General features: G+C 53.1%; 1 protein-coding gene across 2 annotated transcripts; it reads right to left on the bottom strand.

The window, feature by feature from the left end:
- On the bottom strand, positions 1-15,971 carry EFHD1 (EF-hand domain family member D1). 2 transcript variants are annotated; one of them, XM_027464297.3, is made up of 4 exons: positions 15,612-15,971; positions 8,212-8,359; positions 2,748-2,882; positions 1-1,644 (listed from the first exon to the last, which is right to left on the bottom strand). In XM_027464297.3, the coding sequence occupies exons 1-4, from the start codon at positions 15,905-15,907 to the stop codon at positions 1,510-1,512; spliced, it is 714 nt and encodes a 237-aa protein (XP_027320098.2). In that variant the 5' UTR covers positions 15,908-15,971; the 3' UTR covers positions 1-1,509. The 2 variants fall into 2 exon arrangements, with proteins under 2 accessions (XP_027320098.2, XP_071898467.1); XM_072042366.1 differs by lacking the exon at positions 15,612-15,971 and adding an exon at positions 14,120-14,439.
- Positions 15,972-16,582: the final 611 nt, after the last annotated feature.

Below are 16,582 nucleotides of genomic sequence, written 5' to 3'. Positions count from 1 at the left end.
TGGAGATAACAATGCTTTATTTGTACATTTCAGCAACAGGAGAAATAATTGAAGATGAAATTATCTGCTTTGTTGTAAAGTATAAAAACATTTAATTATAAATATTTAGCTAAAAAAGCGTGATTTTATAAAATATAATCTGTGAAGATATATACACAGTTTAATTGTTTAGCAATTCTTTCACCTGATATTAAAGAGTAGAGGTTTTTCTATTCATTATTCCATGCTCACAGTTTAGTGCTCACAGTTTAAGAAGCAAAACAGACAAGTGAAAAGATGACTAGTGAGTTTTGATCTGGAAAATAAAAAAAGCACAAACTGGGGCAACAGCAGAGGCAGAATTTGAGCAAGTTCATGTTTGGAGAGGTCTCCCCAAGGGAACATTGCTTCCCTCTGTCATGACCTACAGTGTATATCCAGACAAACATCAGACATTTTAACATTTGTGGACAAGTTTCCTGTGTTTGTGAAAGAAAATGGCTAAATACAGTGCAAGCCCTCTGAATTCAATTCAACTAAACATGCTAACCTCTCTGGTTTTCCCTTCTTGAGAAAGGATTGCTCAGTATGCTGGGCTGGTTTTATCTGTCGTGGCTCTAATGAAATCAAACAATGCCACCTTTATGATTCAAGATGAGCACATCTCCAAATAGAAAAACCCAGCATTCCATTCAATTTTGTCATCCATCTGGCAAAGCCCCTTAAAAACAGATTGGAAGGTTGGAAAATACAGTAAAACCATACAGTACACTAAACACGATGGAATGTGAAAGAAGATACATGATTAGGCAACTCAGTTTTCTATTCCTTGTTTAAGAGAGCCAGCTTCCTCTCTTCAAAGTTTTCAGAAACCTTGCATCTTATTGAAAAATTTGTTAGTATGGCACTTCAGAGAAGGAAAACTGGAAGACTCTCCAACATGCTGGACAGCAGAAAAATCTACAGGAAATAATTTGATCCATAACCCTAGTAATTATCTTTCTCTCTTCACAGTGTTTTCACAGTGTCTGGGGCAGAGGGCTTTGAGGAAGAAGAGGGATGAAGTCAGGGATGTGTGACAACACCCGACAGCAGTACAAACATACAGGAAGTCAATCTGTACTTTGTACACCCTGCTTTACACAAGACCTCATTTGTCTGTAAGCAAGGAATGAATTAAGAAGTTAAGAGAAAAGTTATGTATAGAAAAGAAGGAAAGAATGAAGTGGCAAACAACACTTCTCAGCACTCACCCTGATTTGCTACCTGCTGTTTCTACTTCAGGGTGATGCGCTCCTGATGGTTCAGAGGAAACAGCACATACACAAGTCTTATGATTCACATCGTTATGAATGCACAGTAACTGCAAGAATTGCATCCTTAGGAGCTCAGGAGAATCTTCAAGAAAGGAAGACTAGCAAAGCTGTAACAAATTTTAGACAGGATCCAGGCAGTTCTCTCCAGGTAGAGCTCTGATCTGGGAAACGTACCAAGTTATGTGCAATCTTGGAGTGCATATTGGCTGGTTGGTTACTGGGTGAATGCAGACTTTAACTCCCTGAATGCTGCTCGGCGGTGCTTCCTTTCCTCCTCTTCCCGCTTTCGTTCATCCTGTTCAGCTCTTATCTCTGCTTCAAACTTACTTGCTGAAGAAAGGGCTTGAACCTTTATAAGAGAAAAAATAAAAGCTCATCAAGCCTTGCATCCAAAGCAGAGTCTGAATTACTCTTGAGTGAGCAATGCAGAACTGTTTGCTGCACCTCTCATTGCTTGCTGGGAAGCTGTCAGGATGGGTCAAGTATTAATTACACTGCAATGCTTGGGTATTTACACCCAGTACCTGTTAGTTCACTTTGACATCAGTAAAAGAAAGGTCAATTACTAATAAGTCACTAGCAAGTAACCAAAACAATGCCATCAGTGCTAGGTCAAATGCATTATTTCTGTAAGCAGGCAGCATAGCATAAGTTGCAAGTATACAGTGGTAGAAACTACTTCAGAAAACAGTTCCGAATCAAAGCCAAATCTGAGAACATCAGACTACCACAGATAGTCTGCAGATCAAAGAGATGTTTTTTCTTTTTCTGGCTATTTTTCCAGCTTTCATCTCAGTACATCTGCTGTGCAATAGCTGTGCTATACTCTGAGGACAAAACTTCTTATGTAAACAAGCAGGATTATTCTCTTTCCAAAAGAACATTCAAAAAGGGTGCTTTGTCAGATTCGAATTGTATAAAGCTCTTTTTGCCAGCTCCAGGACCCTGTGGAATAATTTTGATTCCAAAGGTTACAAAGAGCTGCTCAAGAGAGACGTCTGAAATTCCATACTCCAAAATACTCCATTCACTGCTAAACTCTGAGTGCTGTGGTCAAGGCAAGTTTTGCAAAATGAGAAAGTCAAGTCCTCCACATGAGCTTCCAGGACGCTTTTGTCTTTAAAAGCGGTCAGCCAGCTAGTCACGTACAGCTCCCAGCCACAGGGATGCAAGTCAGCCAGTCAGCTCTATCAGGGCAGGACCCACAGCAGAGACAGTGTATGAAGCCATTTCAGTGTTGACTGATTCACAAAGGAATGCCCTAGCTAGATTATAGCAAAGTTTGAAGGGAAAAACAATGGCTACGGTTAGGGGCAGATGAAATACTTCCTTTTAGATAGGTAGAAAACTATCTTCTACTGAAAAGCAAGTAGGGTCAGTGTCTCTGTGACAATTAAAACAATTAGTGCCTGCATGCAGAGTTGTTTCATGTTCCTCTTTGCCACACCATACCTTGGCTTCAAAGAAGTTCTTGGCTCCTTTGACTCCCTCAATGGAGACATCTATCTCTGAGAGCTTTGCAAGAGTCAACAGGCCGCTGTCCTCTTCAAGTTCCCCAGCTGCAGCTTTATGGAATATCAGCAGGAACTAGCAAGACAGAGAAGAAACATTCAAGTTCTTTGCTGAGGTGAGAACTTAAAAGTACAAGCAGAGCAGACATTCATCTGGGAGGTAGGAATTTACATTTCAGAACAAAGGAAACCAGTTCTATATAAACCAAATAGCACCATGCAACTTGTGCTTCAGTGCCCTGGCTCTACTACACAGCCCTATTGGACTAACAAGAGTAATATTTTTTATTATTATTTATTGTTGTTTATTTATTTATTTAAGGAAAAGAGGGTTTTCTGTGGAGCAAAGCCATGATGAATCACAGCTCCTAGACCGCTACAGGGCAGGAGGAAGGAGGCCATCTCCACCTGCCCGGTACAACCATATGGTGGGCCCTGATCCAGCATTCTATGTCCCCACACCCTAATGCTGTATCACAGTCCCCCTAGCAGTTTCCCCACTGTTTTGGGGTCTCAGATCACATCCCACAGGAATGAAAGCAGGGCAAAGACTGGCCTGTCTCACACCCAAACCCCAGCCTCCTTGGACAGAGGTGCCAGCACAACTTTGTTAGGGAGGACATCAGCTCAAAGGTGTGCACTTGAAAGTAATCTGGAGACTGCTCAGCTGCCAAGAATCTTGCCTTCAGTCCTTTCTAAGCCTAATTGTCTGTACAGTACGGGAGGGGAAAACCAAATTAAGGTCAAATGCATGAACAACAACAGAACACGGTCACTTCAACTGGTCCTTGCTGAGTACACAGGAAAAGCCACTTAAATCAGTCCTTGGAGTTATGCCTTAGCCTGTTCCAGGGAACCCAGACTGGTTTAGCTATAATGAGCAATGGCAGTGTATTTCTGTTGTGCCCATTAAGTAACACACAGGAGAGCTTCTCAGACGTATCCATCAGGGGTCAGGTCGGGGGCATGCCCTTGTGATAGTCAGAGATGACCAGTGTCTATAGAACAACTTGCTTTGAGACCATTGTCCTGCACTGGACTACAGATGTTTGGCAAACACAGTGTCACTATAGCAGAGTGCAAATTGGCAACCAAATTGCAAAAGAAAACAAAAAAATCTATCATCTCTCAGGAAAGCACTTTTTTTTTTTTTTTAAACAGGAGGGACAAGACCAACCTGCTTGAAGACAAATACCTCTGCATCATCTTCCAGCTCACAACCACACTCCTGTAACTCCCTGCTATTCTCGGGCATCCCAGGAGGTGTCTCAGTGCTGAAGCACGGAAGGAACAGAGACAGGGACAAGTCACCCAAGAACAAAGCAGCACAAGCAGCGACGCACCACTGCGGCACTTCAGTCCAGGGCAGAGCTGAGAACACCACATAGGATTACTGTGAAATCTATCTGCACAGGCACATCTGACATCCTTGGCACTTTATGACTTAGTTCTCTCCTCCAGACAGCCTGTGTTATCCCAGAGGAGGGCAGCAGAGTCCCAGCATCTGCACCGAGACAGCCCCACAGTACCGTTTCAAGTTGCTCGCAGAAACCAGTGGAGATGCAAGAGTTTGGGAAGATTCCCATGGGGAAGGGTGTGGAGATGACGGCAACGCTGGCTGCCCTCTCACAGAGGCAGTGTTACCAGGCCTTGCTTCATGCAGCGGCCTCACGGCCCCTGCATGCTCAGCACAGAGCCGCCAGAAAGCAGGCTGTGCTTGGGGAGGGAAGTTATCCCCCTCCAAACACATGTAACGAATTAAATGATGCTCTGCTGAACAGGCAGAGCATCTCAGAAAGAAACCGAATCTTCCCCAAGACACCCTCTCTGTGCTCGGATCCGCTAGGTTCAGGCTAGTTCCTCTCACTTGCCCGCACCACAGAGCGCAGGGACACAGAGGGCCAGCCGCCAGGCTGCACACGCTGCTGTTAGTCATGGTTCCTCCTTGCAGTTTCTGCTCCACCCTTGTAAGTCCCACTTCCTGGCATTGGAAAAGGGCAGTGGAAGCAGCACAGTCCTGAGGTCTGGTACAGCTGTCGCACAGGGAGGGACTGGAAACACCCAGTCACAAGTGCGCATGAATCATCCTGAAACTAGGGGATGGGGCAGCAATCCTCCAGTGGAACACGGGCTGCTGCAGCCGGGAAAAGCAGGCTGAGCTAAAAGGAAAGCAGGGACCAAGCCATCACAGGGGTGGAGACAGCATAGCTCCGGCCCTGAGGACCTAGTGAGGCAGACTACAGAGCATCATACTGGCTTCCAGAGGAGCTCAGGATCAATCCTTCCTCATGTCAACATACCACCCGCAGCCCACTGGTGATTTGCTAATGAGGCATCAATCCTCTCACTAGAGAGCAGCAGCAGGAATTTACATTAAGTTACCCAATGAATTTCCATTCCTAACTCATCTCATCCCCTTGCTAGGCCCAGGCCCTACCACACATAGCTAACTAAGCCTCAGAAATGTCAACAGAAGCTAAAGTGAATAATGCTGTTACTGATGAAAATCCTGCTCTCGTGGAACATAGACAGCAGGACACTCTTTGTACCCCATAAACATTGTCAGAGTTAAAAGATATATCCACCCTCACATCACTCACTAGCAGAGACCTAACCAGTGCCAGGTCTCAGAGCAATGCTGCAGGCATGCACCCCACTAAACACTGTGGTTACCTCCAGGACATGAGGGCAGGCATTGGTCTGACTGACAGCAGAAGCCTTGCAACAGCTTACCAGAAAAAGCTGTGCCACCCAAGTCTGTGGTTTGCACAAACCCTGCTAGCAAACACATGACGTGGGCCTGCACTTACACCAGTGGAGGTGTGAGGGCAGTGGGTGGATTTTCGTAGGCTGTAGATAGCAGCGGGGATTAGGCATTACTATTATACCAATTATCTCTGGTTTCCTGTGGTAATGATAAAACCAAACATTGAGATATTTTTTCCCCCAGCTGTACCTGATGTTTTTTAAGCCTAAACTGCTTTGCTCCAGTCACAGAGGGAGTCTTGTGCAGTTAATTATTGATGGATTTGTGGACTCTTAAAGGTCAATGGTACAGGCAGCATTCCTAACAGGGCCAGCAGTTTGTCAGCAGCAAGTCAGAGCAACACAGGCCTGCCTTTCTGCTCACACAGGGTGGGAAGGCAGGGCACTGCTCAAACCAGCAACAAAAGGTGACCTGTTGCAAGTGGAAGAGGTCCTTCGCAATTCTCCAGACAGACCTCGAGCAGCACATCCTCAGGCAGGTTTGTCAGCACATTCTCTGGAGAGAGAGACAGGAACCTGAGTTGCACACCGCTAAGTTCGGACATGCATTTAAACCAGGGTTTCTCCTCGGGTTATCAGAGTGGTCTGAGTCAGCTTGATCACTCCTCATGTGCTTCCTGGTCAGTACCAGCAGCAAGAGGAACAGGGCAGGGCCACAGGCTGGTTCAGGCCTCCTCACCCACCAGGAAACCTGCCTCCCTGCGGGTCCTCTGCCCAGCACACCTGCAACAAGGCAAGAAGCATCCTGCTCCTCCCTCCCACATGAAGCCGTGAGCACCTGCCAAAGCTGCTATGTAATTTGTCCCCAGAGCTCTGCCAGCAATACTCCCTTGTTCTGATCTGTGTACCACTCAAGCTCGCATTTGCTCAACCATCTTTTCACATCTGGTGAGAAGCTGCAGCAGCACCAGCTGCCTCCTGCCATGTGCCAAGGGCTGGCAGCAGGCAGTCCATGAGAGCGGCCGTGCTCCAAACAGGTGGCAACAGAAGAGGAGCCACACTGCCACTCGTGCTGCACCGACAGAACCAGGACACCAAGGCATCTCCCAGCACCCTGGGGGATAAAGGCAATTTGCTTTTGTGGGAGAGTGTGTCTGCAGTACTGTTTGCAAAGCCCAGAAGCTGTTCCCAACTCTTTTCCCAGTCTGACAGCGAGCTCAGGCAGCACGCAGCAAGGCAATGAGGGCTCCTCCAGCACATGCAGAGATTTGGCAACCACAGCTGCGTGTCTGCGCTGCCTCCAGTGCTTATCTTGCCCCAGTCTGACCTGGGGCCAAGGACATGGTGCTCTTCCTGCTCCGCTGGATTCTTTGCTACCTCCAGTTCACCTCTGCCTGTGCACATACCCTCCACTGTGTAGAGGAGCTGCCAGCTTTGAGCTTTGCAGGTGCAGGCTGAGAGGCTTTCACTCTGGTTGGAAGCATTCCTCCAAGCAGTACTGGAAGCACAGTGCATGAGAGGGGACAAAGCAAAGGTGTACAAGGAACAGGAGTGTACAGAAGTGTTTCACACAGCTCACTTCAATGCTTAACAGAGTGGACAGGCAACCTCCTTCCCCCCCCCAATATTCCAAATAAAGTACAGGACACATGAAGCCACATCCTCACAACCAAATTCTCATTCTAGAAGAGGCACAGCAAGAGCACGGCCCCTTCACAAACAGGGAAGCCTAGCTGGTCAAGGCACATATCCAGCACCTCCTGGAGGGGGAAGAAGCAGGATAACCACACAGCCCACAGCTGCCACAGGATACAAGCAGTCCAGGCTCTCATGCTGCCTGAGGAACTGTTGGTTAATTTAGAAAGCCACAGGGTTACGCACAGTATTGATTCAGGCAGCAATCAAAGCCTAGCAGAAGATGATGCAAGAGGACGCTGTGATAACTGCTGAAAAGAGGGCTGGGTACCCTTGTCCACATGCAGGTCACTGAAGTGTCCTCTCTTCCTTCACCCAGCAGATGCTCCTGTCCTGCCCACAGTGCTCTCAGCTGCCTCAGCACGACTGATACCCTAGCTGTCTCAGAGCACAGTGGTGACAGACAGAACGACCTGCTTGCTGCCTGTCCCTGCTGAGCCAACACAAAGTACTGAACCACAGCATCACCTAGTTTATTCCTTGCTGCAGGGACACAGAGCTTGCTGTGGCAGGTCACTGTGTGATGTAGAGGGGCCCAACATAAACTGGAAGGAGAAGCCTTCTGCACTCCATAAAACTGGCTGCTCTGAGCAGAGTCCTTCCCCTGCACTTGAAATAAGGCCTGAGCCGCTGTACTGCAGAAACCCAGCAAAGGCTCCTTGTGACTGCAGGGATGTGCCAAATCTGTGCCACCCCCAGCTACAGCAGGGAGCTGTCAGCACTCCTGGGTGGCTGCAGCAGGACTCATATGTGCTCTCCAAGCAAGTAGGGAGGTAGGAGCTCTTCAGCACCTGGTACCATTGTTGCCACATGGAAATGGATGCTGACAGTGCTCCAGCTGAAGCTGTCCACGGTGTGGGGAAGCTCACCTGCTTCTCCGCTGTACCCCACAGCTGGAGGCACACAGAGGGGATGGGGCTACCTACAGCCAGAGAATGGGGCCCAGATGCCTCCTCTCTCTGCCCCACAACCATATTCCCAGCTGTGCCCATGGCCACCCTTACCTCACGGAAGCTGAGCTTCCCATCGAAGTCTTCATCCACCTCCTTGATCATGTTCTTCAGCCCCAGGTGGGTCTGAGGGGCTCCCAGCTTTTCCATCATCAGTTTCAGCTCCATCAGATCGATGTACCCGTCCCGTCCTGAGTCGTACCTGTGGGGTACACAAAGGGGAGAGGGTCAGCCCTCATCATTCCCCCCTCCAGGAATGATCTTCCCAGAAGAGGAACTGTGCAAATGGAAAAAGTGACATGGTGGTTCAAAGCTCAGGGGAGAGGAGAAGCTGTACAACACAGATATATTAAGTTCAGGGAAGTGGCTGACAGCCTTCAAAGCTGTCTCTTCAGAGAGGGAAGTACTCAGGGGAGCTTGGGCCAAATGGCCCCACACAGAAAGAACACAGAGGAACTCAGCTTGTCTCAGTGGGATTTCCATCACACCCACTTGCATGTCCAGCACGAAGGTCACTTGCACACAGCTTACACCACGCAGCAGCATGGTGGGGAAGAGACATGCCAGCTGCTGCCAGGTCTCAGGCTCATTCAGAGAAGAAACAGGGAGCACAGACCAGTCACAACCTCCCAGCAGCAAAAGCACATCTTTCTTTATAAGCAGAACACACCCGTCTGGCTGTGAAGCTCTCTCCTCTCTGAAATGCTTTTGTACTGCACAAGTGCTCTGCTTCAGGGCAGCTGCTTGTTCTGTGCCCCGAGGCTGAGCAGAAAGGCAGGCCAGGGAAGCACTGAACATAGCAATAAGGGAATCCTGGCTAGTGCCCGAGGGCTAAAACACAGCCACTGGTGAGATAAGAAATCCACACCCATCTCAGGACAGCTCTAGGAGCAAGGCTGGAGCTGGCCCATGCTCCCAGAAGAGTGCAAAGGACTGTGAGGACTCCTTGAAGGAGGAGACAGCATAGACAGGGAGGCAGTGCCCTGCGACTGAGCACCCATTCCTCCAGAGCGTTCAGGATATCCAGCAGTTCATATCCGTGAGGGTCATGACTGGGTTTCAAAGTCCAAAGCCTCAAGGATGAGCACTCTGCTATCAGACAGCCCTGTGGCCCTCCCTCATACCACATTCACAGGGAGTGAAAGGCCCCACCACAGCCTGTTTCAAGACATGTTCCCAGAGCAGAAAGCAAGCCAGGAGAAGTGCTGGCCATCGGGGCCTAACACAGACAGGGCTTACACAGGGGGACGGGGCAGGGTCTGCCCAGCTGGGCTCAGCCCTGGAGCCATGCCTGCTGTTGCTCCTGGCCTCCCTCCCCACCACCATCTCAATCCCGATGGAGTTAAATCCTTTCAGCTTGTTGGGGAACAAATCCTAGGCACAGTGCTGAAGCTCTCCCCCCTGGCGGGAGCTGGTGAAACCCTTCCACCCTTCATTCATTCACTGTTAGCTCTCTTCCAAAGAAAACGACAGCTGTAGCCATCCCAGCCCAAGACCTGCACAATTGTGGTTACCCTGGAAGAAAGCCCTTTCCAGCCGAGAAGCCTTGCAGCCGCAGAGGAAGCTGTGGCAGAGGAAGGCGTGAACAAAGCCGCTGGCACTGAGCCACTGGAAGGCGTGGGCGGCATGAGGCAGGGCTGCGGCCCAGAGCATTGCCCCTGCCACAGCACCAGGTGCTGCTCCCCCAAACCAGGGATGCTCTGCTGCTTGTCAGACAGCCCCACCGCTTCCAAAACCAGCTTTTATCCCGTCTCTTCAGTTCCAAGAGGACCAATGTTTCAGGCCCATGAGACCCCAAGTGGCAGGGACATCGCAACCAGGCTGGCTTGCAGAACCTGCTACCAACCTGCCAGCACGTCTGCATCCAGCAAGTGCAAGACCACCAAACTGGACAGCTTTCTGGAAAACTAAGAGAGAAACCAGGTCACAGAGCTGACAGGTCAGGGAAGGAAAGACAGCAGGTAGGTACACTGTAGGAAGGCATTGTTTAATTAAGGCACATGTTAGCAGCATTATCAAACCCAACTCAGAACTGCACTTTCAAGGCATCACAGAAGCACATTAAGTGCAATCTCTCCCATATCTAATTGGGAAATTGCTTTTCCTGTGAATTTGGGAGTAATGGTGTGGAGCTGTTCCTTTGGAGTGAGGCAGCTGGAGAGGCAGTGCCTTTGATCAGATAAAGCAGCAAAACATATCATGGCAGGGGGACACCGGGGATTTTTTATTTTATTTTTTGTTGTTGTTTTTGACCCTAACAAGCTAATGTTGCTCTTTGGCTGTCTGTGGAAGCAGGCTACAAGGAGTCCTTGAAAAAGGGCTGCTTATCTGCAGTCAGGACACTGCCTCACCACTCTCAGAGTGGATGAGCAATGGAGAAGAAGTCAGGAGGAGGAAGACACTCAGCCCATTCCTACCGTACTCACCTTGCCCTTGTGCTACAGGCACTGCCTGCACGAACACCAGGCTCCAGTGCCTGTCCCCATCCCGGCATGGAGCCTGAGAGGCAAACACTGCCCCAAAGGGTTAACCAGCCATGCTGCTGGGCAGAGCTTCAGGGCTCCACCGGCCCTGCAGAGAGGCAGCACAAAGCCAGGATTGTGAGGAATGGGGCAGCCAAGCAGCACACAGTGCCAGCCACACAATAGGTGCTCAGTGCACAGGCAGCGCTTCTCCAAGCGGGACACTGCGTGGGACCAGCCAGGGACAGGGGCTCAGGTGGCATCCATCCACCCCAAAACAGTGCTACCAGTCACCCACAACAGGGGTGACACTACAGCTCCCAGATGCCCAGTGCAAGCCATGGGGCCGCGCAGCACCCTGCTCACTGCTGCATTTCCTCCCTGCCCCCACTCGCCTCCAAAAGCAGCCCGAGTATTTTAGGACCTCGGCACAGCCACACGACTGTCACAGAGCAGCACAGCCAGACTATTTAGGGAGAGGCGTATTTATAGGGCATGAGAGACGGCGTAATTCATTCCCCGCCACACCCCCACGGGCGCAGGCTCTCAGCACAGCAGGCACAGCACAGTTAGTAGCACGGCAGCATTGGTCCTGGCACCCCTCAGCCCTGCCCCAAACCCACCCATCTGTCTTCCAGGAGCTCCCCAGGCCCTGATGGGGCTCTCACCTGTTTCACTGCCTCACAGCAGCCCTAGGGGGTGATGGACACCCCTAAAGGGTAGCACAAGTACAAGCAGAGCTGGAAGAGGACACCACAGCAGGTTTGGTGCCTAAATGCACCCCAGGAGCCACCCCATCCCATACTCCCGGAGGGGCATAGCAGGGCTGTGCCCCACTCGTATACCCAGGTGCCACAGCAGCCTCCTGGTGCCCAGCACCCGCTGTCCTGCTGTGACACTGGAGCTTTGCTCCCTTTGGACTCAAAGCTCCCTGGGCCGCCAGCCAAGCCTCTCCCTGGTGACGCGAAAGCATTACGGAGGGGCTCTTGTGCTGACGGGCAAAGACGTCTCAGATCTCTGGCATGCAGGAGGCAGGGAGGCCACTAGCAGCTCATCAGTGCCGGGCCACTGTGTGTCCCCTCCTGCCACAGCACAGCCAGGCCCCTCGGGACAGCCAGAACAGCGCACGCAGCGATGAGCCCCGCAGCCAGCACAGCGAGGCTTCGCAGCACAGCCGCAGCCACAGACCTGGCAGCAGACGAGACACACAGGGCTGCTGCCAAAATCTGCTGCAACGAGGATGCGGGTGGATTCCCAGGCTGGCTCCCTTCCACCCGGCTGCTGGGGCACTGGGGGAGGAAAGCAGCAGCAGAAATGAGGGGGAAAGGAGAGAGAGGGAGTACTTGCTGGACAAACTTGCTGAAGAGCAAGAAATGTTAGACACAGTTATTGCCCTAGTACAATCACTGCAATGGTGCTGTACAGCATGGCCAGAGGGTTGCACCACAGAAGGAAGGATTGGGAAGGGAGGAGAAGGAAAAGCTGAGGACTGCATTACCAGCACTGACTTGGCAGTCGCCTCCCCACCTGCCTGAATTAAAAACAACTTAAAGGATAGTTGAAAGAAATTCGAAATCCTGGAAGATCAAAGAGCAATTTCTAAACATTCATGCTTCTTGAGAAAGCCTGCCCTCCCTGTGTATGCTCACTGTACCTGAGCAACTGTACTTTGATCTACAACTCCTGCGTGTTGCAATGGCCTAACAGGCTCTGAAACAGAGTAATGGTGCAGAAGCAGTAATATGCTCTTCTTAAATATTTCAAAATCCTTTCTAAGTAGTACTTTATTTCCACCAAGCATTGCATATCACCTTACACACCAAGAGCTTTGAAAACAACTCCTCCATACCAGGGGCAGGAGCAGCCCCACACCACCAGCGAGGGTTTCCAGCTCCTCAGCCACACACAGCTCCAGCTCTTGAAGTGACGTGGGGGCAAAACGAAAGCCTCCTACACCAGGATTTCCTCTGAGGCATTTGGCAAGACCCTCACAGGGCCCAGGCCAGGTGCTAGGCATGCAGGGTGGTCAATTCCTCGTTGGGATTACCTCCCTGACCACAGGGGTCCCAGACACAGCTGGTGACAGTCGGTGACAGCCGGTCACAGCGGGAGCACGGCAGTGTCAGGAGGGTGAGGGGAGTCCGCAGCCTCTCTGCTGGACAAGGCAGGAGGAGGCACAGTCGCAAAACGAGTGGGTGACACACTGAATTCCCTGAATGCAGAAGTGACAGCAGTGCTGGAATTCAAGCGCTTCCTCCCACCCTGCGGACTAATCTGGCGGCTGCTGTCCTCCCCCGCCACGTCCCTCAAAGGTCGCTCAGACCCAGCACGGCCCGGCTGTCACACGCACCCTGATCACGCAGCTGTCCCCGAGCTGCCTTGGCCTGGGAGAGATGGCAGCAAGGTGAGCTGCAAGACCCCAGAGCTACTCGGGGTCTGCTGGCAAGGCTTTGGGAAGGGAGGTTATCGTGGTTACCTCCATCCCCATGCGTTGTCAGAACAGGCAGCTAATTAGGTCACGTTATAATTAGCCTGAGCTGCAGACTTCCTGGTCCCTCTGCCAAAAAAAGCCCACCCCAAGAGCACCTGGGGCCATCTGTGACCCCTCTGGGCTTGGCAGCTGTGGCCCATGGGGCAGCACAGCCCCAGCACCCACTGCAGGCACCAGCACAGCTCAGCATGGGGACACGAGGCTGGAACAGGGGGAGGTGAAATGAGCCCAAGCAAGCCCCTCGTGTGGGGGCTCCCAGACCCACAGAAGGGAAGTCTCACTGCTGGCATCCTGCAGCAGTGAGATGATATCCCTGGCCATCAAATGCTTGTTTTCTAACATTAGTAAAAAAAGATCCTGGGTTGTAGCCGCCGGGACCAATAAGCTACACAAAGAATAAAAGCCTTAATCACATTAACTCAAGCTCTGATTGGCAGGACTTAAGGGGAACATTTCCTCTCCTTCTGGAGCACGTGGTGTTGGCCAGGACTTGAAACAGGTCTCTGGGACCAGATGGAGCAGAGACCAGATCCTCTGCAGCACAACTCCAGCTGCCTTGAACAGAGCAAACCCCAGGAGGGGGTTTCTGTGCTCCTGTCCGCAGGAGGATGCCCAGTGCCGCATGTGGCACGCAGCCCGACCCTGTCCCACTGGGTTCCCCCAGCCCGCACTCAGCTGCGGCCATCCTCACAGGGCACGCAATGTTTCCCAGCGGCACTCAACAGCTGATTAGCATTCAACTGCAAAGCCTAGGTTTCCCACTTGCAAGGCCTGCATTTAATGAGCTCATTGTCTAAAAATTCAGCTGCAATTCAGTTCTTCCACTTTTTATTTCCCCAACCAATGCTATTCCTCCCTTTACCCCTATGGAGTCGGTGCCACTGCCTGCTCCTAGCTCCTACTCTCAGCCTCTGGGCAGCATGCACCACAGCGGGCTGCCTGCACACTTTGTCCTCCCGCCCTCATAGTCCGACATCTCGGCCCCCCATACTGCAGGGTCGCCTTTTACCAGTTATCAGAAGAGGCGCAGGAGCGAGCAGAGCAGAAATCTGGCCCGGACACCTCCCTCCCCGCGCCCAGCTGCCGATGCAAAGCAGCCTGCACAACAAAGAGCTCCGGCACGCTCACAGAAACGCCTTGCCAAAAGCACACGGCTGTTTCTCCCGCAGCAACAGCCCTGTCTGGGGCCAGCAACACCCCACGGAGCAGGGAACTGGAAGTGTTCAAGCAGGCTCCATCTCTTTGCAATGGTTCCAGCCTCCAGGATGCTGAGGGCAGCGTGCAGGCAGGAGGAGGACCTAACAAGTTACAAACCCTGCCGCAGACATCTCCGTAAGCTGAAGTGGCTCTTGGCCACTGACTTTATGCTGACAGCCCACATAGCGGGAGTCCTGCCTCCTCACACCGGACATCAGCTCACCCCCTGCCCTGACGTCAGCCCCAGGAGCACAGCAGTTTGTAGCCCTGAAGGGGAACCTGAGCACAAGCAAACAAAAGTACCCAGGCACAGCCCAACTGCAGGAGTCAGCTGGGGGACAGAGAAGGGTTGGAACACGGCGCTGATAAGGGGCAAGCCTTTCTGCTTACACAAACAACTCCCTGCACTGCCGGCTTGAATTCAGTACAAACCTTCCTGCTGAGAGGGGAACTCCATCCCAGCCCCCAGGAAGGGGGGAAAAAAGAGGAAGCCATGCTCAAGCTTCATTTTGGTACGTGGTAGGGTACACAAAGCCAGGCAAACAGGACTGTGGAAGGAACTACAACGCTGCAGAGCAGAGCTGCAGGGGACATTCAGGAGCTCAGCTGCTGAGGGCAGACATCAGGCATCACTGCGAGCGCTGGGGACGCAGAGCCACCAGCCACCCCGGGGTGTGAAGCAAGGCTGCTGCAGCAGGCTGTGCCCTCCTGGCCACGCAGAGGTACACAGGAGGGGACAAGAGCAAAAGGGGAGCCAGGTGGGAGGGCTGGAGAAACTGGGAGCTAGTGACTGTCACCAGTAATGATCAGCCATACAAAGTGCACAGCATGCAGCCCATGCACCCACCCCCTGATGCAAGGACTTGGACTTGTGCCTCTCCCTGTCCCATACAGAGTTTCTCTGGAAAGCCCCAGCACAGGGGTCCACCACAAGAACCCTTCATCCCAAACCCAGGAGGAGCAACCAGACACGGCCCTGAGCTGTAAGCTGAGCGTGGAGCTCAACAGCAGCCCCCCAGCCCGAAGCAAGCTCGGCAGCCCTCTTGCTGCCTCCTCCTCCCTACCTAAAGCACGGGGGCAATGTGTGCATCAGATGGTGCTGCTGATCCCCCGGCAGCGCCTTCCATCAGAACCGCAAAAACGTGCGGAAATGCAGACACGGCGCCAAGAGCATGCAGGCTTGGGACAGATGTAAAAAAAATAAAAATAATAATAATAAAAAAAGGGGCTGCAGGCGAAGGGCAGCTGGCAGAGCCCCAAAACCCCAGCAAGACCCCCCCCGACCCCCTCCCCCCGGCACTCACAGGCGGAACATGCGCTCCATGTCCTTGATCTGGCGGCGGCTGAACTCCTTGAACTCGGTGTAGGGGTTGAAGACGGCGGCCAGCCGGGGCTGCGCCGCGCCCTCGTTGATGTCGTGCCGCCGGGCCAGCTTGGCGCTCAGCTCCGCGCCCGCGCTGCCCGTCAGCGAGCCCCGCTCCTCCTCGCCCCCGCTGGGGGCCGGGGCGGGGGTCGGGGCTGCCCCCCCGTCGCCCTCCGCCCCGCTCTCCTCCAGCTGCAGCCGCCGCTGCAGCTTCTGCGCCAGCTCCTCCGAGGCCATGGCCCCGCCGCTGCCGCCCGGGCCGGCCCCGAACTTTATTCCCGCACTCGCCGGAGCGGGGCGGGACGGGACGGGCGGAGGCGGAGCCGGGGCGGGCGCTGAGGAGGCGCCGTGGGGACTCGTGGGGGGGGGGGGGAGCGGCACACGCCGCCTCGCCGACCTGACCCCCTCGGGATAAAATTTAAGCCGGGACAAAACCGAGCTCAGCCCTGGCCCCCTGCGAGGGGGGAAAGCGGGCGGCCCCTCGGGGCGAGCGGGTGACCCCGAGGCAGCCCCCGGGCGCTGTGGGACGGGGCAGCCTTAAGGGCTCGGCGGGGCGGCCCTGCGGGAAAAGCCCCCTCGGGGGCACGAGCGGGGGCGGGACACTGAGCCCCGGCACAGCGAAGCCTGAGCCCGGCCCCTGCTGCCCGCCCCGACGTTCCGCACGTCGCGGTGTGCGCTCACAGCGCCTGTGCCGTCACGGCTTCGCACCTCGGGGGCGGCACGGAACGGCGCTGGGCAGGCGGCAACCCGCCGGGCCGCCCCAAAAAGCCACCCCGAGGCCTCTCGGAGCGACCGCCGCCACCTCCACAGGTACCCCAGCTCCGCGCAGCGCACACACCGTGGGGATGGTTCACACTGGGAACACCAAAACCGCCACTGCTTTGCCTAAAGGCCTTGCTAAAGGTAATGGGC

Source organism: Anas platyrhynchos, chromosome 9 (assembly GCF_047663525.1).
Source record: "Anas platyrhynchos isolate ZD024472 breed Pekin duck chromosome 9, IASCAAS_PekinDuck_T2T, whole genome shotgun sequence".
In the NCBI taxonomy this organism is placed as follows: Eukaryota; Metazoa; Chordata; class Aves; order Anseriformes; family Anatidae; genus Anas; species Anas platyrhynchos.
This window is presented reverse-complemented; position numbering and strand designations above follow the sequence as displayed.